Here is a 27,984-nt window from a genome sequence, read left to right as displayed (position 1 = left end):
ATTCCATCCCTTGGTTATGCGTGGGATCCACTAAAATATTTGTAGAATTGCTTTCATGCAGTCCAATCCATGAGAAATGTGAAAAAGCGTCAACAACTTGCTCAGCCCAACCTTCCCCCAACAAACAGCCTCTGTCTGTAATGAGATGATGCAATTTCTGCAAATTAGCAGGCAAATAACACTCATTTAACTGTGCTGTATGTGTGTGTGTGTGTGTGTGTGTGTGTGTGTGTGTGTGTCTCAGCCCAGGCGACAGCAGGACCCCAGCCCTGGCTCCAACATGGGCAACACTGACGATCACAAGATGCGCTAGCGGCAATCAACAATCAAGTGGGCAGGGGAAGGGTCACATGATGTCCATCACCACGGCAATCTCATACACCCCGCCCCATTCGCTGATCACACGAGAGACCAAAGTCCACATTGGGTTTTTTTGGGGGGTTGGGGGGTTGGAGAGGGTTTGTTAACGGTCCCTCATTAATCATGCAGAAGGGTGTGGGTTGTTTAGGGCTGGTATTAGCATGGGTGTGGGGGAAAAGTTTTATTTAATGAACCCTCCCTGGTTCCTTCTTGGGGTTTTGCACTATGTGATACTTTCAAAAAAAAAAGTCCCCACATTGCCTTTGGTATACAAAGTGTTTCTACCTACGTTTCTTTCATCCCCCTATGCAAGCTATATCTTATTTTATTTTTTTGGCACTATTGTAATGAAATGGCATTCTCATTTTATTCATATTTGTTTGAGTGAAAGTCAAGATGTTTACCTTTTTTGTATTTTTATTTTCTATATATATAAACTTGTGTGTCCTCGTGCTTTCGTAGGAGTAAATGTTGCTAGCAAAATTTGTGCTTTAGAGTAGAAAAAAAGGAAAACGATAAAGAAGCTGCTGATCTTGTTGACGAGGAAGGCTTTTCGTTGTCTCATCTCCCGTCCTCTCGACGTCTTCCATTCTTTTCCTGTTAGTGTGTGTCAAAACACACTTTAAAAGTGAAACGAGCAGCAGGAAGCATGTTTTCAGGTCAGCTGTGCTCATAGTGTCTTCCAAGCGAAATGAAGCAAAGAGATTTTCATTTTTTCTTCTTTTCCTCATCATCTGAGTTTTTGTCACCTTGTTTTTATGTTAGTTCTGATTTCAGGATCTTTTTTCTTGCTACGCCTCAACAGAAAATGTAGGCCAGCTATACCATCTTGTGGTGCTGCAGCCTCTCAAGTTGATTGAATATGCAGCATTACCTTTCTATTAAGTTCAGTCGCAACATAGTGGTTAGTTGCATGCCAGCCGAATATTATAGTTCAGTTTTAGTTGTGGTTTTCTCTCTCTCTCTCTCTCCTCATCATTCTGTCCTATAAGCTGGCTCTTTCAGAAGCACTTGATCTAAGTCATGCCTATGTGAAAACAGGTTGAATGGTTTACTCAAGGAAAAGTAGGATGACGTTTGTAGCCCTTGTGTTGAACGGACATGAGAAAGTTTAAAAAGCAGCAAGTCTAGGAGATGTGATGTGAGTGAGTTGAGAAAGGGGTCAAGTTCACAGTATTGTTTCTTCCAACATACAAATAAGATGAGATTACCAACAGTTGTAAATCAGATTTGAAGCAGGTTATAGTTCCAAATCACAGTAACTGTAATCTGTTTTGGCAGAATAATTTACTTTAAGAGGTACGTTTATGTATTTTCACCAAAACATCCACAGTGTACATAATGTGTTCCTGCATGGTCAGTTTCCCAAAATCAATGTAGCTTTAAAAACACACTAAGTAGAATTTTCCATTAACGTGAACAGGCACCATGAATGCTTTTTGTGAAAGTACACAGGTATGGAGTGGTCCGTTACTGACTGAGAGGTGCATGCTCATTGGGCTTCTTTAGCTCAAGGTACATTTCTGTTCTATGGCGATAAAAGCAGCACTTTCAGTGCCCATTTCATTTCTGGATCTACTCCTACTCTGTACAGTCAGCAGTGCCACTAGCAATGGGAATTACCATCATAATTATTACTTAGTGTACAAATAACTGCCTCAGGAACTGTTAGTAAGTTCTCAAAGTAAGTTCTGGCTGTTTTTGAAATTATAATATCTCTCCAGTCTCTCCACTTTAGTGCATTTGGAGAAAAAAAACAGGCGTTTGAAAAGAATGGAAGGAAAGTGAAAGTAGTTGAGAAGAGTAGTTGATTGAGAAGCTGGTGAGAAGGAGCAGTATAAGTTCTGAGCTCTCACATGCTGTTCGAAATGGTAAGGATGGAGATGAAATGTGATTAGAGTCTGTTACTTATATATCATAGACCAGGAGCAGAATTACAAAACCCTGTTGTCGGTTTCCTCAGAAGGTTATCAGCCATCAATACTTTAAGTGCAACTGCATTACCTCATTAAGTGCACATGAACAGTAGCTCATACCATGTTTAAAAATGTAGTACCCAACTTGGGTCTTAAATTGGTCTAAGATGTAGCCTATTGATGAAATATAGACTACCTCTAGCTACAACCAAAAATAGTTTTGTAGCAGATATATGTTTGCAAAGACAGAAGAATAATGTATTAAGTCAGTAATGTCTCTACATTAAGAAAGCTGCTGTTGATTAGAATGTGCTGTGTAAGGTATTTATTGCTAAAATGGACATTTTTACCACCGAATGATCAGAGACAAGGAGCAAGAGGTCACTTTGGAGTACCCTATATTTTTTCATACAATTCAGAGACAGAGAAATCAATGGCCTAAGTAGAGTCGATGTTACTGTTTTGCGATGATTTTTCGTTTTACTATCCAGCAGAAAATAGGAAACCTTCTCACAGGTCCCTCTTTCCCCTTTCCAGGTGTGTCTTGTGCTGTGTGTCAAAAATACCATTGCTGGTCCCATAAGATTCTGCATCATCTTTTTACTTAATGCTGGCATTAAGGCAAGATACACACCAGGTTATGGATTTTCACATTTCATTTTTTTAATAAATGGTTTATTTTCTTAATTATCTTTAAGTTATTGATGCAGGATTACCTTTTCATTTTCAGGTCACGCTATGAAGAAACGTGTATTTCTGTGTTTTATTGCTTACCTTCTTCCTTAATTCCCTGAGGAATTAGGAATGCTTTTTCTATGTTTATGTTTTTTTGGCATTTTAAGAGGGGAGGACTGTTAACTGAAGTGTTATGTTTGACTTGTTTCTAAATAAACTTTTAACAAACCTCACTATTGTAGTGGCACTAGTACAAAGGTAAAACATTGAGGAAAAAATCAAATGAAATGTGTGAAATATTCTTAAGACATATATACAGTTATGTGCAAAATAATAGTCTAACATCACTAATGTGTTTAATTACTGATTTTGGCAGAAAAGATAATACAACATGGGAAAAAATTCATGATTAGATGTAGCCAAGTAATGGGCAAACAACAGAATCAACAGTCATGACACGCATGCTGCTGATTGGGTGTAATTGACTCATTTAATCAAAGTGGTGCATTCAAATTAATAGGAAAAGTAAAATGGGTCAATCCAGAGATTGTACTGAAGGAGAAAGAACTTTGATCAAGAAGTTATCAGAGAGGGGGAAACATATAAAGAAGTGTAGAAGATAATTGGCTGCTCGACTAAAATGATCTCAAATGCTTTAAAATGGCAAACAAAACCTGAAACAGATGGTAGGAAAAGAAATACTACCATCCATGTAGAACATAGAATAACAAGAACGGCAAAGAAGCATCCAATGATCAGGGTCTAAAGGCCACAAACAGTTTGTGAGACGACCCATAAACACTGAATTCAAGCCACAGTACACTGTGAAGACTATAACATGGAGGTGCAAGCATAATGGTTTGGGGATGTTTAGAGTCGGGGCCCATTTATCGCATACCAGGCACCATGGACCAATTTGAATATATTAAAATACTGGAAGAAATTGTGTAACCTTATGCTGAAGAAGAAATGCCCTTGAAATGGGTATTTCAGCAGGACAACGACCCCAAACACACCAGCAAACGGGCAACATCCTGGTTCTAGACCAACAAGATTGATGTTGTGAAGTGGCCAGCCCAATCCCCAGACCTCAATCCGATTGAGAATTTGCAGAGTGACATCAAAAATGCTATTTTTGATGCAAAACCCAAGAATGCAGAAGAACTATGGAATGTAGTCCAGTCAGCTTGGGCTGGAATATCTGTTCACAGGTGTCAGATGTTATTTGACTCCATGCCACACAGATGTAAAGCAGTTATCAGAAATAAAGATTATACAACTAAATACTAGTTCAGTGATTAACAGAAAAGCTATATCTGTAAACAAATTTCAGTTTATACTGTAAATATTGAAGTTTGTGAATGAAAATGCAGACATTGCTATTTCTTGAACAGACTTCATTTGGAATTGAATGTGCAGTGCTCCCAGTGCCTTTGTGTATTTGGAAATAAATGCTGTTATGAGGATTGAGCATTTTCTCAGTTGTTTTAAACACACTGCTATTATTTTGCACATAACTGTGTGTACATATATATATATATATATATATATATATATATATATATATATATATATATATGTGTGTGTGTGTGTGTGTGTGTGTGTGTGTGTGTGTGTGTGTGTGTGTGTGTGTGTGTGTGTGTGTCTGTGTGTGTGTGTGTCTGATATATATATATATATATATATATATATATATATATATATATGTATGTACACACCTCCTAGGTTGCAGGAGCCTATTCCAAGGTCATCAGTTGATCACAGAGCTGACACACAGACATATACACTCACAACCAGGGGCAATTTAGCATGTCCAGTTCACCTGACATGGGGAGGACATGCAAACTCCACACAGAAAGGACTCTGGTCGCCCAGCCAGGATTCGAACTCAGGCCCTGCAGGGGACCTACCCACAATTATATTATGTCAATTATGTGACATAATATAATTATATAAATCTAGTTAAAACTTTTAATGACTTCGTTCTCTGTTACAATTTATGGACTGTTAAACCACCTAGACATTTTTTTACTTACAGGCTAAATAAAGTTCTTTATTTTTTTTGCACACAATGAAAACTCCAGTTGCCCTTGAATTGTGTTTTAAAAAATTAAAGTTCAACACAGATTGTCCAAAATTACTTAAAACAATTTTTACAAGTAAAGAAAGTTACAGTAATCCATTACAAGTTGAAATTTTTTTTCCTCGTATGTGAGGTTTCGCACCTACAACAGCGACATATAATTTAGAAGTAAAAAAAAATAATATATATAATATATAATATTTATATTTACATGTTTTAAAATATAATATAGTGTTTCAAATATTTTAAATGAATGTTTTCGTACAAATACATGTACTGCGATAAAAGTTTTATGTGCAATGTATAGCAATTCTCTTCACTTCTAGGGTCTATGGGCTAAAAGTCGCTAAAGTAAGACTCTTATTTTGAAGAAAGAAAAAAACACGTAATGACGCTGCTTTTAGCGCCAACGTGTTTCGTCAGACGCAGCGTTCTCCAGCTCTGATGGTGATGGAGACTCCGGCTGACAGAATGTCTGACTGAAGTTCGGCCGTTTCCCTTTATTTACTCGAGTCAGAGTTGTAGACTTGGTGTCTGTAGATCCACACCCGCACCAGTTCCCGCTACAGTGCTACACAAGCAGGTCTGGCAGCGATTATGTACCGTAAGATTTGATGACGCTGTCAGCTCCAGCTGCAGAGCCGGCCGTCGGTTTGTTTATGTCTGTGCATTTGGGGGAAGAAGTCATTTTCACAGTGGAGAAGATTAGAAGATGACTAGACTAAACATCTAGCGTCCTCCTGAATGGAGCCGGTATGTGGAATTCGTTTCATGTAGCGTGAACTCCGTGTGTGTAAATTGAACATTGAGCATCTACAAAGGTCTTCACTTAAATATCCCTGAAATACGTCAAGTTAGTGAAAAGCTACTCAGTAAAATGGGGCAACATAGGCTGTCAGCAGAAGTGGGACAGTGCACAAGTGGCCTAGTTTCCTCTCTGTAGTGCAGATTAAGTGTTCCTGAGACGATTTTAATTCTTTACCAGGTTAATGAGCAGGTCAGGTATGTTCTAGATAGTGGTGCCCTCTGTGTGAACAGCGTGAGGTTATGCTGATGTTGCTGTGATAGGGTAAGTGGCAGGATGATGGTTTAGGATGTTGTTGTGCCCTCTTGGTGCCAGCTTGCTCTGTGCATTGTTCAGATCAGTTTCTCAGAATCTGAGATTGTATTTCAGTTCATGATGGAGGGCAAAGAGAGAGAAGACAGCTCCAATCCTGAGACAGCTTGCCCTCAGCCAGAGAAAAGGAGAAAGCTGAACCAGTGGAGTGAGGAAAGAATGAAGGGAGCACTCAAGGAGTATAGTGAGCAAGTGGAGGCAGGACAGCTGCCTCAAATAAGACTTTTGGCACGAGCGTGGAATGTACCAAAGTCAACGCTACAGCGTCGAGTCAAGGGAATGGTTAAGGGTTATGAACATGCCATCGGGAGAAACCCGATTATTTCACAAGAAAGTGAGATAAAGTTAGCCGAGCTTATTAGGAGTCTGGCGAAGACTGGGTTTCCCATGAGCAAACTAGAGGTTCAGAATTTAGCTTTCCAGTTTGCCAAAGCAAATAAAATCAGAGGTTTTTCAGAAACCAAAAAGAGAGCAGGCTACTACTGGTTTGAGGGTTTCCTGAAGAGAAACCCAGGCCTCAGTTTTCGGAAGACTGAAGCAGTTTCTGCTGTCCGGGCGGCCTGTTTGAAACCTGCTGTGGTGAGGCAGTGGTTTGAGAACTATGAGTCAATACTGAACAGTCTGGGCATCAGAGACGTCCCGTCACATATATGGAATTGTGATGAAGTGAAACTCCAGGAAAATCTGATCTCCACAAACTCAGAAGCTCTTTGTCATGAGAAGATAGCAGCTACTGTCCTTGCTAGTCTGAATGCGGCGGGTGAGTATGGCCCACTGCAAATCATTTTTAAAAGCAACCAGCTGAGCGCAGAATGGCTCTCATCCAGCACATCAGTACGAGTGTCAGAGAATGGACAGATCAGCTTAGACCTCTTCCTGGACTGGGGCAAACAGTTTGTGGTAGCGCTTCCAAAAGATGATCCCAGACCGCATGTACTCCTTGTAAATGGTGACAGCAGTCACGTCTTCAACCTTGACTTCCTCAGCGAAATGATGAGCCACAATGTGCATGTTGTGCGCTTTCCTGTTCACAACAAACATGTTTTGCAGCCAACTCAAAGGACACTGTTTAAAATCCTAAAACATCACTGGACTCTGGAAAGCAAGGACTTCACTAGCCAATCCAGACGCAAGAAACCCCAGAGGAAAGATTTCTTTTCTGTGCTCACAAAGGTTTGGCTGAAATCAGCCACAGCTCAGACTGCTCGAGCTGGCTTCTGTGAAACTGGAATATATCCACTTAATGCCAGCCTCATCATCAGCTCCTTAGATAACCTGTTCTTCACCGCAGAGATTGTGCAGGAACAGGAGCCATGTGTCCTTCCCCCAAATGTGCAGCAGCAAGCTGTTTCAAGCCCTACCCAACAGTCTGCTTCTCCAGGCTCTCTTCAGCCTTCTATTTCAAGCCCTGTTCAGTGCGCTCCCTTAAGCTTTTTAAAATACCCCTCACTGAGCCTGGCCCAAATGTTGACGTCACATGCACCAGTCTGTGAAGTTGAAGAGGATGAGGCAGGAACCAGCTCTGCTGATATACTTCCAGCTGCTGATGGGGCAGAGCCAGGCACCAGGAAGAATTCAGTACTTCCTTTTTTCCATCCTGCTACTAAGGGGCATGTTACCAAAAGAACCATGACAAAAAACAAACAGCAGGAGCGCCAAGTGAAAGCACAGAAATCTGATGACCAGTGTGCCTTGTGCAGGAAGATGTATGGTCAGAGCGGGGATTCAAAACACATGGAGAACTGGATTGCTTGTTTTGTTTGCCACAACTGGTTTCATGAAAGTTGTGGAAAGGATACTGGTGCAGTTAACAATGATGGTAGTTCATTTACTTGCAAGGACTGCCTTTTTTGAAGTCAGCCTCAAGCTGGTGTTCTTGATTCAGCGGTTCCATTGGAGGCACTGGATTTTTATCAGGGACATTGGCAAACTTTTTTTTTTTTTTTTTGTTCTGTATTTAAATTAATTTCAGGACTCTTGCCACTCTTGTTGTCAAATTCCTGTTTGGGCAAATGGACCTCCAGAACTGAAGTCTGTCACACAGTTTTTAAATCTTATTACAATAAAAATAGAAATGTTTCTCATTTATTTGATTTAAGAGAACACCAAAACTACAGTTGATAGCTTGGCAATTGTGCCAGCAGTTTGCAGTCCTAGTGCTGGGAGCCCACAGTTTTTTATCTGCTAGCTTAACCAAACAATCATCAATACATTCAATTTAACAACCTGTACATAGATTTTAGAACAATCAGTAAATCACTTGATTGAACAAACCTAGACTCTTTTCTTTAGGTTGATATTTGAAGAATGAATTTCATTGCAGTACTTTTAGCTACTTTCTGTCCTTCAAATCAAAGGTGTTTTCAGATTACATGCGTTTTGTTTTCTTGCTACAGGCAAGAATTAAATATTTAATAACTCTAAAACAAGCTGTAGCATGGCTGATGTATGAAAAGACTAGGGTGTGTTTGTAAATTGTGCTCTCAGAGTGCCAGAGTTTCAAAGCTGTTGGCCTTTTGAAATGGTTGGAATGATAACAGATTTTACTTTCACATGACTTTTGTGACATTAACTCTGCTTTAAAAAATTAATGTAATGATTATGATTAAAAACTAACTACAGTGATTTGTGCATTTATTTTGTATTTAATAGGACCCTCTGCAGCACTCTGAGGAGAGTCCCTTGGTTACAGATGAATGTCGGGTCGAATTTACAAATGCACCCAGGAGAGGGCAGGTAATGCATGAATCTCTTTGGGCAGTATAATCTAGTAAGTTTTCAGCAGGGTCTTTTGATTGAATTAGTTTAATGTATTATCATTGTGGGTATAAATTGTCTATGGTTATGAGCTATACAACTGTAAAATACTGGTGCATGTAAGAGTCTTCTCTATCAGAGAATGTGGGCATCTTATTTGAACACTCATTTAAAGAAATATCTTTTTCTGGTTACATGTGAAATTAGTAAACTGCTGGTACAATGATTAACCGTGGAACATGTTGAATTTGTATGTCTGCTTTCATAGGTTCAGAAACCAAGCTGTAGAGCTAGGACGTCTCCAGGTATCTCAAGACGTCTATACATAGTTTGTCATCCAAGGAATACGAGTTAATATGGATTCCAGGGCTGGCAGAAACCAAACCAAAGGTCATGCCAGGCCTCTCAAGAGACTTTCACTGGCAAAAAATGATGGCCAGAGAGGCAAAGCAAAAGAAAATACCAGTAATAAGCAGAAAGGGCTTTCTATTACTTCATTTTTCAAGAACACACCACCATCTAAACTGGCCTGCCCGCTATGTGGCAAGCTCATACCTCGTTACAAAATTAATGAACACATTGACTCTCAGTGTCGGGACTTCCTTGAGGAAAATGGCCTAGAAGCTTCATCAGCCAGCCACAATAAACAAGAGAAAACAACCTGTCCTCTTCCAAATAATGTACCTAGGAGTCCGGATAAGAAAATGGATGCAAGCTTTGATAAGAACAATCAAGGTACAAAAACAAGTCCATATTTTAAAAAGAACTGCTCAGCAAAGCAAGAGTCACCAAAAGCCAGCGACCAAGATAAGGTTGTCAAGACGGTCAGTCTTGGTAGCTTGTCTTCAAAACTCTCAAGAAGAGCGCTGAAGTTTTCAGAGAACGCAAACCCCCCTGCTGAAGCAGAGCCAAACTGTAGTGAATTAAGTACTTCACAGAAAGAAAACTGTGATGAGAATGTGAGTATTGAATCAACTCAAACATTTCCTTCTGAAGTAGCTACTGTAAATCTACCTCAAGTGGAAAGCACACACAGACTCAAGGAGACTGCGCCAAAAGTGGAATCACTGAGCGCTGAGGCTTCTCAATCAGTGAAAACTGCTGCTATGTTCAGATTAATGAAGAGGAGGAAGGAGGAGTCTCCTGAAACATGTGCTGCTTCAAACCTGAAGAAGAGAAGTAGATATGCTGGATATAAAAATAAAAACGCCACTTTTCCTGTAGTTAGCCACAGTCAGAGGTCACATGTTGATTCACCGTTTGAAGTCAGCAAATCCAAACTTGAGGATGTACAAAGAGATGAGATCACACCACCACATAAGAGTAGAGGTCACCCACAGGAACCTAGTGAAGTCTCTGTGGAAAGTGGTTCACCCAGGCGACCATACTACCTTCAGAACTTCCTGACCATTCTGGAAGCAGTACTGGAGAACAAGGATGATATGATGCTCTTCAATGAAGATGACCTCTCATCTGTCCATGGTTTCAAGCAGCTCTCAGGTGAAGAGCGTGCCTCAGAACTTATGGCTACTAAACCTGCTTTCTAAAGGTGTTAAACGGATCATTGTTCTCTCTGTTTAATAGTGCCTGGGCAGATGCTCTATGTGCGTTTGTTCCAGAGGAAGTTGAAATGGCTGCAAGTAAGCAAACTGGATTATTCTGAGATTGGCTCAGACCTCAGACCTGTTGTGCAGGAGCTTGTCTGTAGTGGCTTCCTACAAACAGGTTAGTGTTTGGCATGTGTCTGATTTAATAGGGTTTAATAGAATTTTTTTTTTTTTTTAAAGAAAAATCTGTTTTCAAAATCTTATTAGCTGAGCCACTTTCAAAGCATTGTACAATCTCGTTATATCTACATATGACCTCACACATCAGTTAATGTCTGTATTAATGAACAAAGAACCCTGTTCATCGAATAACCTTCTTTCTTTATGCTGCATGGCAACCATAGGCTGTTTATTCTTAATGAAATGCAGTGCACATATTTTGATTTTATTATTCTTAATCATCTGAATTATTTATTGAACATCGTGTGTTTTACCACTTCATGTCATACCTACTGACATCCTTAACCAAGGGTAAATGCACATCATCTCATAGCTTAATTTTTTTAATAAACACTCTCTTAAGCTAGCAAACAGGTCAGCCACATCGAGATTCTGTTTAAATTTCTTTCTCAGAGTCAGAACTTAAGGATGTCCAAGAAGTTCTTGATCTCCTACCAGCTCCAGAACTCCGAAGTCTGGCCAAAACATTCCATCTTGGAGGTCCAGGGAACAGCACCCAGAAACAACAGCTAGTAGAAGGACTTCTCCGTTTGGCCAAGCAGCGTTCACTCTTTGCTCTTGCACCTGCTCAAAACAGCACCGGGGCTGTTATTCTCAAGAGGTGCAATTTTTGTGGCTAAGTCAGTGGGCACCCGTGCCAGAGTCATTGTGTTATACCAGTTGTTATTTTGAAATCATGTTCTTACTTCACATAGTAGTTTCACACCTCTTGCAGGGCTAAGCAGCTAGCGGGTTCCTGTGTGCGTTTGTCTCGGGGCCCTCGTGCAGTGTTTTCCCGAGTCCTGCTTCTCTTCTCCCTTACGGACACGCTGGAAGAGGAGGAGATGGCAGCAGGGGGTCAGGGCCAGCTGTACACCATTCTGCTGGTCAATTCTGGACGTTTGGCATTCCCAGTGTACACGGTGCAGCGCTCTGCCCAAGTGTTTCGGGACAGGGATGACCTTATCAGGTAAGTTTGACAGTGTATTAGTGTTTTTAGGTCCATTAATGTGTGCACTAAATGTGCTGGTTAGTTTGTAATTCGCTACAGACATTAGATTAGTGTATGACGGACAGTTATCATTCCCTTCTGCTCAGATATGAGGCTGCCATGCGCACCCTTCAAGAGGTGATTACAGCAATGCAAGCTGGCAGCTGGGAAGATGCCCATGTGCTCTACAGTACTGCAAAGGCCACCTGGCAAGACCTTAAGCAAACTTGTGATTGGAGGTCAGAAATGTTGGTGGAGGTCAAAAACTGCAAATTTGCTTATTTTTTAGCCATTTGTTTGGTGGTGTCATTAATGTGGTTCATAAATCTGTATTTGTGCACAGTTGTCACGAGGCACTACCAGTGTTCCTGCGCTGTTTTACTGTGGGCTGGACATACACACGGGTATTATCTCGTGGAGTTGAGATACTTCAGAGACTGCGCCGCTATGAGGTGCGTATGTAAACATAAACATATCAAATAATGGAAGATGCACTCCATTATAACAAAAACAAGTTAAAAATGAATATAATAAAATAAGATATTAGAGTAATATCTTAAGTAGGGCTTCAAGTAAAATACTTTATCTAGCTGACAAAAAACAAGTTGTGGCTGAAAAAACCTGGAAGTTTTTTGGTTATACAGAGGAATTGTCCCTGTAAGATTTTAACCTATTGTATAATAATTTAGCCTAAACTGTAGAACTGTATGTTTGTAATGCTTTGTGCTTGGTGTTTATCCTTTGTTAATTGTGTAGGATGCAGTGGAGGAGCTACGCTCTCTTCTGTCTCAGACAGTGTTCTGTCCAGACAGCAGAGGGCGCTGGTGGGACAGACTGGCTCTTAATCTTCATCAGCACCTCAAACAGCATGAGCAGGTACTGCAAATCCACAGAGAGAACTGCTTTGAACCTATGTGAAGAGGTCTTTCTTTAAAAATTCTTAAGAGCTGTCATCATTGGGAGGGCAAAAGCTATAGGCTTTTGCTGGTGACAAGTATGTTCTACAGGGTTGCTAGACACCAGAAATGAAGCAGACATGCATGAATGTGTGAATATTCACTTCACATTTATTGCCATCTTTATTTTAAACTGAACTGCAACTGTCAGTCATCTGTGAAGTTACAGAACTCATAGCAAAATCCGTAGAGGGGGAACCAGTATTCAGAATCTTTAAAACCCTTAATTCATATTCAGACAGGATTATTACTACTGCAGTCCTCAGTTATTATTAATTACATCTTGAGTTGTTAGTTCTTTGTGTGTCATTTGTACCAAAGTTCTCTGTAAATACTGCTGAAAAATAAACCTTGAACATATTTGTCAGCTCATAGCGCCTAAATGCCCATGTTAAACCTGTTTCACAATTGTTAAAAACACACTCACATTCTCATTCAAACCTAATAATTTTACAGAGATGGTGACTGTATGGAACATACGTGTCAGTAATAATTACAGAGGAGTTGAGTAATATCAGTAACTCCTAAGAATAAGGCTTTACTGTGAAAATCATGTAATTGCTAGGTTCAGTGACCAAAATTAATTTAATGACTGTTTGGGGACTTTTTACTCCATTAAAGGCTATCTATGCTATCCGGGATGGACTGATGGACCCATTAGTACGGACAGGCCACCGCTTGTCTTTGCACCAGAGAGCTGCCAGAATGAATGAGTCAGCGAGTTTTAAGAAGTATCGCCTGCTGCTCCGCAAGCTCCCTTCTCTACATGTGCAGGATGTTACTCACGTGAGTCTAACTTTTTCTTTTAGATTTAGCTGTCTGAATCCAGACCTATTGTTACAACTGTTGATTATAGACTGTATGGACTATGTAAGGACTCTTGTGTACTACAATGTGTAGATATAGCAGCAGGAACAGCAGTGCGTTATATAAGCTAACAATGTTAACATTACCTTCCTGGGACTATATATAACTGGGTCTGAGGTCTAAGCAAAGAAGCTTTCTTTATAGACATTCAGCTGACGCAATGTTTTTGTTTCTCTTAACAGGTCACAATTCGAGGGCAACTATTTCCCCACGAAGGTGGTATGGGCAAATCAGTGTTCCTCAGACCTGCTACTGGGGACGAGGACTCTGAGGAAGGAGATAATGCTATGGTTATATGTTCTGTAGAAGAGCTGGCTTTAGCCCACTACAGAAAGCTTGGCTTCGAACAAGGTTTTTAAAAAAATTTTAAGCATATGAGTAGAACTGCAGTTTTTAAATTATTATTATTATTATTATTATTATTATTTTGATACCACGTATCAGTTTGGTACGTGTTAGTCAACTTTGTAAGAAACATATTGCTGATAGATACATATGCTGCAGGCATTCATGGCGAAGGCTCTACGTTCTCCACCCTGTTTGGCCTTCTAATGTGGGACATCGTTTTCATGGAGGGGGTTCCTGATGTCTTTCGTACACCTTATCAGGTAAAATGAAAGTACGATTCAGTCCCATTCATTGTGGAAAATATATAGGCATTTTTTTTGCAAATTAATGATCGTAACATTGTTCTCTTTCCCAGACATGTCCTCTAGACTTCCACACTGACTCCTTCTATGGCAACCGGCAGGAGGCTATTGAGGCTCGGGCAGAGCTGTTGCGTGAGGCATCCACAGAGACTCTGCAGGAGCTGCTGGCCGAGGTGTGGAATTCCCAGGAGGGACGAGTTTGTGCGTTAGTCAACTGGGAGCGTTTTTCATCTCTTCAGCAAGCTCAGGTGACTTGGAATTAGGAAACCCAATCACATCATGATTATCATGCTTATAAACACATTATACTTATAAACATTATACCAAATGTTTACAGCAAAGAGCAGGTGAAGGTAGCAGTGTATGTTGTGTGTTGATTAGCAGAATATAAATTAAATTGAGGTTAATGGTTTATTCTGTTTTATGTAGAGCTTGGTGGCATGTCTAGGAGGCCACTTTTTAAGTGGAGTTGTCATTAGAATGGCAAAGGACTACAGACACAGCAGAGGGGGGCTTCCTGACCTGGTAGTCTGGAGCACCTCAACCAACAGCTACAAGGTGAGCATAGGAAATCACGAGGCGATACTTGCTGGCACACGAATTTCAATAAGCAGTTAATCGGGACTTAAGTAGTCACTTTGGTACACTAGTGGTTAACAGCTCTGCTCTGCACATTCCACTGTTTTCCCTGCTTCAACACACCTGATCCAGTTAACTGATCCAAAATCAAATTGGAAAACACAAAGGCCCAGGACACGGCAAGCCACATTTTAAGAACTAGAGCCAACCATGTTCGACTGATAATTGCTTTCTGTCAGCTGTTGCCACACCCCAAAGGCTACAGCTGACAATCCTACCTTGTACCTTAGCTTGTACCTTAGCTTGTACCTAATGTGCTTGCTCAAATAGGCATAACATGGCAGGAGTTGGCAATAGTCTAAAACTATAAAACTTCAGCATACAAAGGAAATAATACATTGTTGGAATGTGTTATAACCTTCAAACGTCAGTGTTTAAGCTAAACTTTGTATGACAGTAAACACATTACATATTATTCATGTAAATATTTGGACATTCAAAGTGCAAAACCAGTTAAAATGCCCATGTTTAGTTCTAAAACTCACTACTTACACTACTGTTAAAAAAAATACTGTCAAAAAAACACTGACATCCCATGCCTGACAGCTGGCTTAGTGTGTTCCGGGCCTAAGATGTGCAGGGCAGGTGGAGCTGCAGTACCAGGCTTGGAAAGCACTGAATTAATGTTAAAACAGTAAAATGAATAGTTAAGGAAGTACAGAAAAACAGATAGGCTTGCCATAAACATCTACTGATTTGTTCTTGTAGCTGGTGGAGGTGAAGGGCCCTAATGACCGTCTGTCCCAGAAACAGCAGCTCTGGCTGGAGGAGTTGCAGAAGCTGGGAGCTGATGTGGAGGTGTGTCACGTCACAGCTACCGGTGCTCGGGGCACACATCTGGATTAAAGAGCGAATAGAACTTCACAATTGAACCTCAAAACTCAAAAATTCACACTGATAGGTTTTCCCTGAGGGACATGGAGATGGTCTTCATGTGCAGTGTGGCTTTTTCCTGGTTTTCTTTTTTTTCTGAACAGTTCGTTAGTGCTTGTTTGGAGCACTTTATAAGGCACTACATTTCTACATACTGTACCAAGATAATGCTTTCTATTAGAATGAACAGTGTGAAAAATGATTGCTGTTGTCTGAACTGGATTCTCATGGCTGCTAATTAGGCTGTTTGGTTTTTATGTCTTTTGTTCTTTTTGAAAGCAATGAATATGATGTTAGATTTAAATAATTAACTAATGTTAAAAAAAAAAAACAATAATTCCTCTGAAGGACATATTTGACTTGCAGAAGGCAGTATTGTGTAATACTTTTGTACAAGGAAATAAAATCAAGTTAGGATGCTTCAGATTATGTGGTTTTACTAAATGAGAACTAATTTGCATTTTGCCAAGATTTCACACCCTTCAAATTAGGAGTGAGAGATGAGATATGGCAGAAATGTTACTATTTGAAAAAAGATTCGAAAAATGTCTTTAGAATTTACAAGCATTTGTCACTGTGTTTGCACACTGTGAAATTAACCCATCCGTGCAGTGAAACACCCACATATATGCACACTAGTGAAGACACACACACTAGGGGGCAGTGAGCAGCCTTATCCACGGCGCCCAGGGAGCAATTGGGGGTTAGGTGCCTTGCTCAAGGGCACTTCAGTCATGGACTGTCAGCCAAGGGGATCGAACCAGCAACCTTCCGGTCACAGGGCTGGTTCCCTAACCTCCAGCCCACGACTGCCCCCTGTCTGATACAATATCCGCTATATGCTCAGAAAAGCAATCTATTAAAGCAATCGATTAAAAGCATACTGTTAATCACGTAATAACAATAAAAGTCACACTAAACACCTCTACTCATAACTTTCCCGTCACTTCAAAACTTTCAATCGTTCTCTTTGTTGCTCCACAGTCAGCTCACTATTTATCAAACATTATGATGTCTTGAGTTAATGAGTATACCATCTGGGACAATATAAGAGTGGACTGCCACTCAGAATAAACAGGATAAAACAGAAATATAAACAATGATCTTTCTCCACATCCAGATAATAAAATCTGGTGCAATGAGATGTGAGGTGAAAATGAAAACGAGCCAAATAGCCAGAGAAGTGACTCCTGGTGCGTCCCTGCTTGGAGGAACTGTACTTGATAACTGTGCCCTTGAAGCCTTTCATTTCCATTCCAGTAGTTTTAGTGGAATTGAGTTGAAAGTGCTCGCTCTGCATGGCTGAAGGAGGTTTTGACAGAGCAGTAAATCCTGACTCTCCTGTTCTGTTTCTCTATCAGACTTGTTGTATGTAAAGAAGAACTGATTTTCAGGTAGGATGTCTGGGGCCTAAAGACACAAAGCATTGCATTGGCATGGCAACAGGCTCATGGGCTGGTCCATTCTCAATACTGATTCATTTTCACCATCTTTATTACTCATCTTCTCCCTGGGTTCCTTTGGTCTGGCGAAGTGCAAGGAGCTTCAGTCGAACTCCAGGACCTTCCTGAGGGAGCTCATGAATCACCTCAAAGTCTGTGCTAACAGAGAAATAAAGCGAGAAGCCTGAAATTCAAACATTTATCTGGAGATGTTTGCATCTTGAAAGAGAGAATGTTCAAGACGTTGATGCAAGGTGTCCAAATTTAGTCTTGTCTCTCATCTGATCCACCTCGTGTTGTAAATGCTGCTAAATGGTAATGAGTCTATTAAGACAAGCTGTTTTGGTCTAGTGTAGAAGGAGCGGGATGAAGGAAAAATTTAGCTGCTCCGCTCGCCAATCAGTCAGCACGCAGGAGCGTAATGCCAGCGTCAGGCTGCCAAAATGTGTTTGCTGTAGAAAAAGAAACATACAGGTAGGTCTGCTTTTTTAGAGAAATACATATTTCTGCTTTCATTTTTAGCCGTCTTGCTCTATTAACCCCATTCTTTGAGAACTCACTCGCAGACGCCCTCTGCTGTTCTGTTTTTGAAGTAACTCTTCCCTCAGCTTTTCATCCATATTCAACCAGTGGCCTTTATAACGTCTCTAGCCAATCATATCACAGATCTCAAGCTGTAAGCCAAATGACCCTGTATGATACCGTTGTTCGGCAACCACTGACGTGACAGGATTTGGGGTAAAAGCTCACTACAGTAGTTAGCTAAACATAAGGCCTTATTCATAATTTGTCATATACAGAGAGAAAAAGTGAATAGTTACAGAGTGAAGATACCCTCCTACATTATGGATTTTAACGTGTGTGAATGAGAGGGAGGCAGGTGGAAGGGTGAAGATGCAAGGAGTAGAGGTGGATGACATCCAATGTCTTCAACTTGAGCCTCAGTCTCCAGAGGGTCCCCATGATGTGGAAGACATCCTGCATTGTTCCTGTTCCAAAGACGCCACGACCCAGTGACGCCAAGGACTACAGGCCAGTGGCACTGACGTCTCATGTCATGAAGACCATGGAGAGGCTCGTCTTGGATCATCTCCGACCCATAGTCCAGCCTTTTCTAGATCCCCTCCAGTTTGCCTATCAGCCCCGCCTGGGAGTTGAAGACGCCATCATCTACCTGCTCAACCGAGTTTACGCTCACCTGGATAAGCCAGCCAGCTCTGTGAGCGTCATGTTTTTTGACTTCTTCAGCGCATTTAACACCGTCTGGCCCGCTCTTCTGGGTGATAAGCTCACAGTGATGCAGGTAGATGCCCCCCTTGTGTCCTGGATTGTTGACTACTTGACTGGCAGACCACAGTATGTATGCCTGCAGCATTGTGTGTCGGACAGAGTGGTCAGCAACACTGGAGTTCCACAAGGAACTGTCCTCTCTCCCTTCCTCTTCACCCTCTACACCACGGACTTCAGCTACTGCACAGAGACTTGCCACCTTCAGAAGTTTTCTGATGACTCTGCAATAGTTGGATGTATCAGCAAGGGTGAAGAGGATGAGTACAGGGCGACGGTGAAGGACTTTGTCGCATGGTGTGAGCAGAACCACCTGCAGCTCAATGTGACAAAGAGAAAGGAACTGGTGCCCTGAGGAGGGACAAGGCATCGGTGACCCCTGTGTCCATCAGCGGGGTCAGTGTGGACACTGTGGATGATTACAAATATCTGGGTGTATATATTGACAATAAACTGGACTGGGCTAAGAACACTGACCCCTCTACAGGAAGGGCCAAAGTCGTCTCTATTTTCTGAGGCGGCTGAGGTCCTTCAACATCTGCTGGACTATGCTCAGGATCTTCTATGAGTCTGTAGTGGCGAGTGCTATCCTCTATGCTGTTGCATGCTGGGGAAGCAGGCTGAGGGTGGCAGATGCCAACAGACTCAGCAAACGGATCCGCTAGGCCGGTGATGTTGTGGGTGTGGAGCTGGACTCGCTGACGGCCGTGTCGGAGAGGAGGACACTATCTAAGCTGAAGGCCATTATGAACAATGGCTCCCACCCACTCTACGACACAGTGATGAGACACAAGAGCTCATTCAGCTCAAGACTCACTCTACCAAAATGCACCACAGAGCACCACAGGAAGTCATTCTTACCTGTGGCCATCAAACTCAATAACTCCTCCTCGGTGTGTGATTCACAAAACTCAATACGAAACTGTTCATATGTGCAATAATAACAATTGTGTGTGCAATAACTCAGAGAGACACTAACTTAATTTAAATAATTGTAACTGCTTTATACCTGATGTTTCATATTACTATCACAATCACTGCCACCTTACTATACTCATAAGTACTTAAATCATGTGTACATACTGTAAATTTCTCTATATTGTCTTAAATTATTAGTAAAGTGTTTATTTTTACATAAGTGGCTGCAACTGTAACAACTGCAATTTCCCCCTGGGATCAATAAAGGAATCTGAATCTGAATCTGAATATCTTGGGTCAACCATCCAGAGCAATGGACAGTGTAGAAAAGAGGTGAAGAAGAGGGTGCAGGCAGGATGGGGTGGGTGGAGACGGGTGTCAGGGCTGATGTGTGACAGAAGGATAGCAGCAAGAGTGAAAGGGAAGGTTTACAAGACAGTAGTGTGTCCTGCTATGATGTATGGTTTGGAGACTGTGGCTCTGTCTAAAAGACAGGAGGCTGAGCTGGAGGTGGCGGAGATGAAGATGCTGAGATTTTCGTTGGGAGTGACAAGGATGGACAAGATTAGAAATGAGCAGATCAGAGGGACAGTGAAGGTGGAGCAGTTTGGAGATAAAGCCAGAGAGGCCAGGTTGAGATGGTTTGGACATGTGTTGAGGCGGAATAGTGGATATATTGGTCAAAGAATGTTGGAGATGGAGCTGCCGGGTAGAAGGAGAAGAGGTAGACCTCTGAGAAGGTTTATGGATGTAGTGAAGGTGGACATGGAGATGGTTGGTGTAAAAGTAGAGGAGGCAGTGGATAGGGCAAGATGAGGTAGAAGATCCGCTGTGGCGACCCCTAAAGGGAGCAGCCGAAAGAAGAAGCTAACTTTAACTGAGGTAAACAACATTGGCTAGGCTAGCTAGGTTAAGTTAGCCGACGAGCCAGCTAGTTTAAGCATGAATTTTAAGACGCTTCACAGTGTGTGAACGAGCAAACGTGATAGAAATAAATTTATTAACAGCTTTTTATATTATTTGTGTTTAAATTTCCCTTCGGTACTTGAAACAAGCGTATCAGTAGCAGCCATAGACTTTTAACAGTAAGTGAATGTGAATGCAGCAGTTGTATAACTACCAGTATGGATCGTAACACAGTTTTATATCCCTCAGTTCCTCAACCTCTAGAGTGACATAGGACACTTCTTTAAGAGAGGCAGCAGCTCTGCTGAAGGCCAGTCAGGTGAGATGTTTTTTGCTAGTTCATATAAAAAAATAAACGGACTGATCTCTCATTAGGCCTGGAGTTATAAAAAGTAATAATAGTGTGTTACTAAACACAGGTAAGGAGAGGGGGATCAGGCGCTGATCTACAGTCTGTGTATGTGGTCTGTGCATCTAAGAGGAAGAAAAACAGTTGCTTGACTTTAGTACTGTTGCTTGATCTGTGGATGGATAGCATTTAATAGTCATATTAGATACATGCCTAGTACAAACTATGAAGAGACAGATCCTCTGTGTGCCAGCTTTTTCTGCCAGAACCATCTAGCAAAAGCTTAGCCCCTGATCCATGATTCTGTAGTGATTGCTCTCTTGCCTAAAGTCTTCTTGTGATGTCACGAATATCATGACGCTGGCGGTTTTTCCACAAAAAATCTTTAGATAAAGCTCTTTTGTGCCACTCCACTGAAACATCTTACTTGCTTAAAACTTACTATCAGTTCAATAAAAATATAGATATTTGTTATAATACAGCCTACGGCAGGCTTGTTTTACCTGTTTACATTGAAGTTATCCATTCGAAAGCTGTGAAACTACGGAAAGATACAAAATTCAATCAATCAATCAATCAATCAACCTTTATTTTGACTCGGAAGTACATTGAGGGCAACCCTCATTTTTCAATGTAGCCGAGCATTCAAAAACAGGGATTGACATGACAAAGAAAATAATAACAAAATAACAAAATAATAACTACATTTAATCATTTTAAATTAAAAGAAAATTTAAAATAACAGTGAATAAAAGATAAAAATAGATTAAAAATAAAACTTGAGGTTTAAATGATAAGAGAATCAGATCAAAAGAAGATAAGAGATTAATAAAGTAATAATACAAATTAAAAAGTAATGATACAAAACTATTAAAAATAAAATGATAGATAGATAGATAAATAAATAAATAAATAAAATAAATAAAGAACTAAAAGAAGAACTAAACAAAAAATAAAAGTTACGAATAAATAAGATGAAGTAAAACAGGTACAGGCTTTCTGAATTACTGTGTACAATACTGCTTTCTTTGTTCGGGGTCTCGGACATACAAAACATTTACTACGACGTAAACCCTGTACAAACCCTATTCCAAAATAGCTGAGCTGAGTAAATAATAACAATGTTCCTTAATGAGCTTTTGCAAGGATTTTAGGTATTACACTCTGTGATACACAATATTATCAAGATATTCAAGAAAATCCATAAAAATCTCTATGTAAAATGCGAAGCCAAAATCCAGAACTGAATGCCTGTGACCTTCCTTTCATCAGATGGCACTCAATTAAAATCTCACACATGGGCTCAGGAAGACTTTCACAAACCATTATCAATAGACACCATTGGTTGCTGCATCCATAAATGCAAGTTAAGACCGTATTATGCAGAGTGGATGTCATGTGTCAAAGACGTCCTGAAACGCCACCAACTCAGGGCTTGAGCTTATCTGAAATGGACTGATTCGGACAATAGTGGACAATAACGTGATCTCTGGGCCAAAGAAGAAAAGGACCATCCAGATTGTTGCCTGGGTAAAGTTCAAAAGCTAGAATATTAGTAGGTAATTTGCTATAGTAGGTAAGTCTGTAAAAGCACCAATAACACTGAAATATACATATACATTATGGAGCAAAACATGTTGCCTTTTAGGTGCTTGTTTTTTCCCCACATAGTTGCAAAAGAACAGCAGTTTTTGTGTTCAGTTCCCAAACAATTAGTAATAAGTGCTGTTAAGAGGAAAGATGATGTAATACAGTAGTAAACACGCTCCTGTGCCAACTTTTTTGGGAAGAGTTGCAGACACCATTTTTTGGAATGAGGTTAGATTTAAAAAACATGACAAGTGAAACATCAAATATCATGTTTTTGTACTTTTTCAATTGAATACAGATCAAATAGATTTTACTACTCACTGCTGTATGTTTTTATTGGCATGTCACATAGTTTACCAGCTTTTTGGGAATTGAATTTGTTAACTCTAATGCAAACATCTAGCTGTCACATGCTTGGCACCAGCATGCTGAATGAATGACATTAGCTGTGTTAGCAACTTTTATTGTGTAGTCTAACTGAAATGATCTTATTGAAAAAACACATATAATGTTGTGTATTGTGATGTAATTATCTAACATGAACTGATAATGCTAAATCACTTACAGTTAGCATGTTTTTACTTGTGAGTTTTCATAATTGATAATTGCGTCATAATTGATTCAGATTTATCATTCGATCAACACATTGGCAGCATCACTAGAACAGCTTTTCTACATCTTCGCAACATTGCCAAGATAAGAAATGCCCTATCCCTGCGTGATGCAGAAACACTAGTACATGTCTTTATTACTTCTAGCCTAGACTATTGTAATGCATTACTGCCAGGATGTACAAGCAGGAATCTAAGCAAACTTCAACTAGTCCAAAACGCCGCAGCCAGGGTCCTCACTAAAACTAGAAAATTTGATCATATCAGTCCAGTGCCATCATCACTTTATTGGCTGCCTGTTAAATTCGGTCTTGATTATAAAATTCTTTTACTGACGTATAAAGCCCTCCATGGGCTCGCTCCTGAGTACCTGCAAGACCTTATTTCCCATTACGAGCCATCACGACTACTCAGATTCCAGAGTGCTGGCTTATTAATAGTTCTTAGAATTCATAAGGCTGCATCTGGGGGAAGAGCTTTTTCTTATAAAGCCCCCAAACTCTGGAATGATCTTCCAGAAAATGTTTGGGACTCAGACACAGTCTCAATCTTTAAAACTAGGCTGAAAACTCACTTGTTCAGTTTAGCTTTTGGTTGGTTATGTTCCCCCTTAGATAAAGGCAGCAGATCCAGGGGTCCATGGACACAGGGAATTATAGTAAACTGAGACGCTGGTGCTGTCGTCCTGCTGCTTGCATGCGGTCACTCAGGTTTGTGGACGGTGGAGTGGAGGGATGCCAAACTGTTTCAGAGTGCTCTCGTGTCTGTCTCTGCTTAGGGTTCTCTCCTTTTAGTTTAGCTGTCATAGTCAGATCTGCTGGAGTCATTAGCCACACTCTGTAAATGTTTACATTCCCTTTGCCTACTTTATGTACAAACAGACAGAATAAAACTAATTCCCTCTCCCTGCCTTTTTTCCGAGTATACAACCGCCCACATGTCCGGCCGGACACTGAAGGACGGCTGACTGACGAGCCCTCCTACCACCCACTTCAGACCAGCTGCCCATGCCCCAGCTACCACCACCTGTCTTGGACCAGCTGCCCACCCTACACTGATGTTTTCATAGACTCCTAGCTATTACTACTACTAATACTACTGCTATTAACATTAGTAGTATAATCACTTGTAGGTAGTTTGACCAGAGGAGGATGGGTTCCCCCTGGTGAGCCTGGTTCCTTCCAAGGTTTCTTCCTCAGTTCTGAGGGAGTTTTTCCTTGCCACTGTCGCCCCTGGCTTGCACACTAGGGGGTTATTTACATTCTTGTTAAAACTTTGTCTTTTCTGGAATTCTGTGAAGCTGCTTTGTGACAACATCTGTTGTAAAAAGCGCTATACAAATAAATTTGATTTGATTTGATTTGAATAATTAATGACTTAAATTTCCACATGACAGCAGTGTGAGCAGCTGGAGACTGAGCAGAAGTGATAGGAAAAGCAGATTGGAAGCAGGTCAGGATGAAGAGCAGAAGAGTGTAGAGGACTGAGAAAGGAAAGAGAAAAAGAAGTGATAGGTGCACAAGATTCATTGTAGAGGTAAAGTATGTATGTCCATGTAGTATGAAGCAATTGTTTTTCATATGTATAGTCCTGCTCCTACGACTTGTTAACAAAGAAGCTCCCTTCATTCTGTTTGCCAGAGTACAACCGTACCTTTAGACCAGGAGTGGAAAGCTGCAATCCTGAAGGGTCAGAGTTGGTCTGGTGATTTTCCTACTCAAACACACTTTTGTAGCTCAGCAGTTAATTTCTGGGTTTAGTTGTTGTGTTAAGAGCAGGAAAATCACTAGACTGTGCCAGACATCAGCCCTCCAGGACCGTAGCTTGCCACCCCTGGCCTAGATGTAGGCCTACAATATTTACCTGAAAGACCATTCCAGGGCAGGAAGTGATCTCTTCCTGCAGAATTACTGCAGCTGTGACATTAGATCCTAGTTCACTACAATTGACCCCTAGATCTGGCAAATTTCTGAGCTTTTCCATCTAAAGTGCAGTTTAACAAAGACTACTGATGCAGACTTGAAAGCAGTAGACTGTTGTTCTAGTAGATATACACTCACTGGCCACTTTATTAGGCAGACGTTTTCAATTGCTTGTTAACACAAATAGCTAATCAGCCAATCACATGGCCACAACTCAGTGCATTTATGCTGGTAGAGGTGGTCAAGACAACTTGCTGAAGTACAAACCGAGCATCAGAATGGGGAAGAAAGGTGATTTAAGTGACTTTGAGCGTGGCATGGTTGTTGGTGCCAGACGGGCTGGTCTGAGTATTTCAGAAACTGCTGATCTACTGGGATTTTCACGCACAACCATCTCTAGGGTTTAAAGAGAATGGTCAGAAAAAGAGAAAATATCCAGTGAGCGGCAGTTGTCCATCCATCCATCCATCCATCCATCCATCCATCCATCCATCCATCCATCCATCCATCCATCCATCCATCCATTATCTTCCGCTTCTCCGGGGTTCGGGTCGCGGGGGCAGCATCCTAAGCAATGAAGCCCAGACCTCCCTTTCCCCAGCCACTTCCACCAGCTCTCCAAGGGGGATTCCGAGGCGCTCCCACGCCAGCTGGGCGATATAGTCACGCCAGCGTGTCCTGGGTCTTCCCCGGGGTCTCCTCCCAGGTGGACTTGCCTGTGACACCTCCCGAGGGAGGCGTCCAGGAGGCATCCTAACCAGATGCCCGAACCACCTCAGCTGGCTCCTCTCAACGTGAAGAAGCAGCGGCTCTACTCCGAGTCCCTCCCAGATGACTGAACTTCTCACTCTAAGCGGCAGTTGTGTGAACGAAAATGCCTTGTTGATGTGAGCGGTCAGAGGAGAATGGGCAGACTTGTTTGAGATGACAGAAAGGCAACAGTAATTCAAATAAGCACTTGTTACAACCAAGGAATGCAGAATACCATCTCTGAACGCACAACACGTTGAACCTTGAAGAAGATGGGCTACAGCAGCAGAAGACCACACCGGGTGCCACTCCTGTCAGCTAAGAACAGGAAACTGAGACTACAATTCACACAGGCTCACTGAAATACAGAAACTGGACAATAGGAGATTGGAAAAATGTTGCCTGGTCTGACAAGTCTCGATTTCAGCTGCGACATTTAGATGGTAGGGTCAGAATTTGGCGTAAACAACATGAAAGCATGGATCCATCCTGCGTTGTATCAACGGTTCAGGCTGGTGGTGGTGGTGCACACTTTGGGCCCCTTAGTACCAATTGAGCATCGTTTAAATGCCGCAGCCTGCCTGAATATTATTGCTGACCATGTCCGTCCCTTTATGATCACAGCGTACCCGTCTTCTGATGGCTACTTCCAGCAGTATAATGCACCATGTCACAAAGCTCATATCATCTCAAACTGGTTTCTTGAACATGACAATGAGTTCACTGTACTGCAATGGCCTCCACAGTCACCAGATCTCCGTCCAATAAAGCACCTTTGGGATGTGGTGGAACAGGAGATTCGCATCATAGACATGCAGCAACTGCACGATGCTATCATGTCAATATGGACCAAAATCTTTGAGGAATGTTTCCAACACCTTGTTTAAAGTATGCCATGAAGAATTAAGGCAGTTCTGAAGGCAAAAGGGGGTCCAATCGTTTACTAGCAAAGTGGCCAGTGAGTGTATATTAGAGCTGCTATACCTGCACTGACTGTGGATCACTGGGGAGACCATTTAACCATTTTGTTGTCATATTATGGACAGGATTAAGGCCCACTTGCAGTCAGCTCCTATTCTACATGTAAAACCTGCTGCCTGCTATAGCAAAAGGCTGTGGCGTATTTTGACTATTTATTAGCACATATTATCAGCTTAACCTGTGAACACTGACAGAAACACAGCCTCTATGTTTCATTTAGATTTTCTTTAGTACCTAGTGTGTTTGGCAATTAGTTTGACAGTTCTGATAATTGCTTATTTACCATGCAGTGCAACAGACATACATTTGTGTGACATCACTATTCCTCTTTTCTTTTACTGATTACAAATCTGTGTAGCCTGTATACATTTCAAATTGCTGCCGGTGGGTTGAACAATGCCGTTGTGTCTTCCTCAAGGGCTGAATCTTCTGTCTTTTCAGACTAGGGCATGAGAGATTGTATTTATAACCCTTTTACTTTCTTCTCTGTCTGAAGTTTATGAGCATGCTGTATTGGATCAGCACACAAAGACATACAGTGCTGTTCACAGTTGGAGTCCCTCACTTTGGGTGAGGCCATCATTCTCACGTAGTGGTGCTTAATAATAGTTCTCTCCAGCCAAGTGGAAATCTAGTTAAAGCAAGCTCTATCTATCATCACGAGACCCTGCTATAACCTTATTGCCTTTGCTAAATGGATCCCTCTGTGGTAATACAGCAATGTTTGTATAAGTGAATGGACAATAAATGTATTATAACTTTATTCCTTTTAGCAGCAGATGAGTCAACTTATTTATATAGAGTAAGGCTGTACAAGTTTATATATGCCAGAACATATTTTAGAGGCTTAGTGTATAAAATTTGTCCAGTTTCAGGTTTTTGACAGCAAGCTTTTGTAAAACTGGTTCAGAATGTACATCTGCAAACATTTGAACACCCACAGTCAAATGAATTGTTTTGTCAACTTTCTAAGTGAAAATAAGTTAGCACACAAGTTCAGTACACATTTTTATATATTATGGTGAGTTTAACTTATTTGAAAAAATAAAACATGTGCCAAAACTTTTGCACAGGCCACATTTAAGGCTTAACTTTCCCCCCAAAAGGTTAGATTCAGAAAATAAACAGTATTTGTGCATTAAAATGTGCAGAAGTGTGTTCTGTATAGAAGATTGTTTTACTTATTTTCATGTAGAAAATCAACGAAACATGTCATTTGACCAGGGGTGCCCAAACTTTTGCATATAACTGTACATCAGCCACATGCTTCTCTAATCTTTTAGAATCACATAGAAAATATCTACAAATATTCAATTAGTATGTACCGGTGGTTTTCTTCAGGATTGTGCGTCACTCAGTTTAACCACTAGGTGTCAGTATATCACCAGTATTTATACTGTGATCATATCAAAAGTAAATAACCTTTAAGAATGATGCCATCAGTGCTACTATACCCTGAACCAGGTTCTGTAACAGTTTCAGGTTATACCTTTTTCCTTTTCAAACCATCCAACGAGTTCACTGAACACAGTTTAGCTGTAAAAACAATATCCACAGTGAGTGAGCTGTAGTAAGTCT

General features: G+C 41.0%; 2 protein-coding genes across 5 annotated transcripts in view; both read left to right on the top strand.

Moving 5' to 3' along the window:
- The window catches only part of cbfb (core-binding factor subunit beta), a 42,371-nt gene extending 39,187 nt beyond the window's left edge, over nt 1–3,184 (top strand). For 2 of the 4 annotated variants that reach the window (XM_017704213.2, XM_017704216.2), the window contains one exon: nt 250–3,184. In XM_017704213.2, coding sequence (XP_017559702.1) covers nt 250–294 — 45 coding nt within the window. In that variant the 3' untranslated portion in view covers nt 295–3,184. Of the gene's footprint in view, nt 1–244 lie in introns of all 4 variants that reach the window. The other 2 variants (XM_017704215.2, XM_017704212.2) reach the window with 1 other exon arrangement.
- A 2,285-nt stretch (nt 3,185–5,469) lies between these two features.
- Nucleotides 5,470–16,074, top strand: fan1 (FANCD2 and FANCI associated nuclease 1). The gene is made up of 15 exons (XM_017704217.2): nt 5,470–5,787; nt 8,804–8,887; nt 9,177–10,408; nt 10,493–10,633; nt 11,089–11,296; nt 11,411–11,644; nt 11,773–11,904; nt 12,009–12,117; nt 12,422–12,541; nt 13,243–13,407; nt 13,671–13,839; nt 13,993–14,096; nt 14,192–14,386; nt 14,568–14,696; nt 15,486–16,074. The coding sequence occupies exons 3-15, from the start codon at nt 9,265–9,267 to the stop codon at nt 15,621–15,623; spliced, it is 2,988 nt and encodes a 995-aa protein (XP_017559706.1). The 5' UTR covers nt 5,470–5,787; nt 8,804–8,887; nt 9,177–9,264; the 3' UTR covers nt 15,624–16,074.
- Nucleotides 16,075–27,984: the final 11,910 nt, after the last annotated feature.

Source organism: Pygocentrus nattereri, chromosome 7 (genome assembly GCF_015220715.1).
Source record: "Pygocentrus nattereri isolate fPygNat1 chromosome 7, fPygNat1.pri, whole genome shotgun sequence".
NCBI classification, from domain to species: domain Eukaryota; kingdom Metazoa; phylum Chordata; class Actinopteri; order Characiformes; family Serrasalmidae; genus Pygocentrus; species Pygocentrus nattereri.
This window is presented reverse-complemented; position numbering and strand designations above follow the sequence as displayed.

What these genes read in the sequence shown, in the direction of transcription:
- fan1 (XM_017704217.2), top strand. Translation starts at nt 9,265, where the DNA reads ATGGATTCCAGGGCTGGCAGAAACCAAACCAAAGGTCATGCCAGGCCT. An exon ending in GGGGCTGTTATTCTCAAGAG is followed by an intron (nt 11,297 to 11,410) that starts GTGCAATTTTTG and finishes CACCTCTTGCAG; the next exon opens with GGCTAAGCAGCTAGCGGGTT. An exon ending in ATGTGCAGGATGTTACTCAC is followed by an intron (nt 13,408 to 13,670) that starts GTGAGTCTAACT and finishes TTCTCTTAACAG; the next exon opens with GTCACAATTCGAGGGCAACT.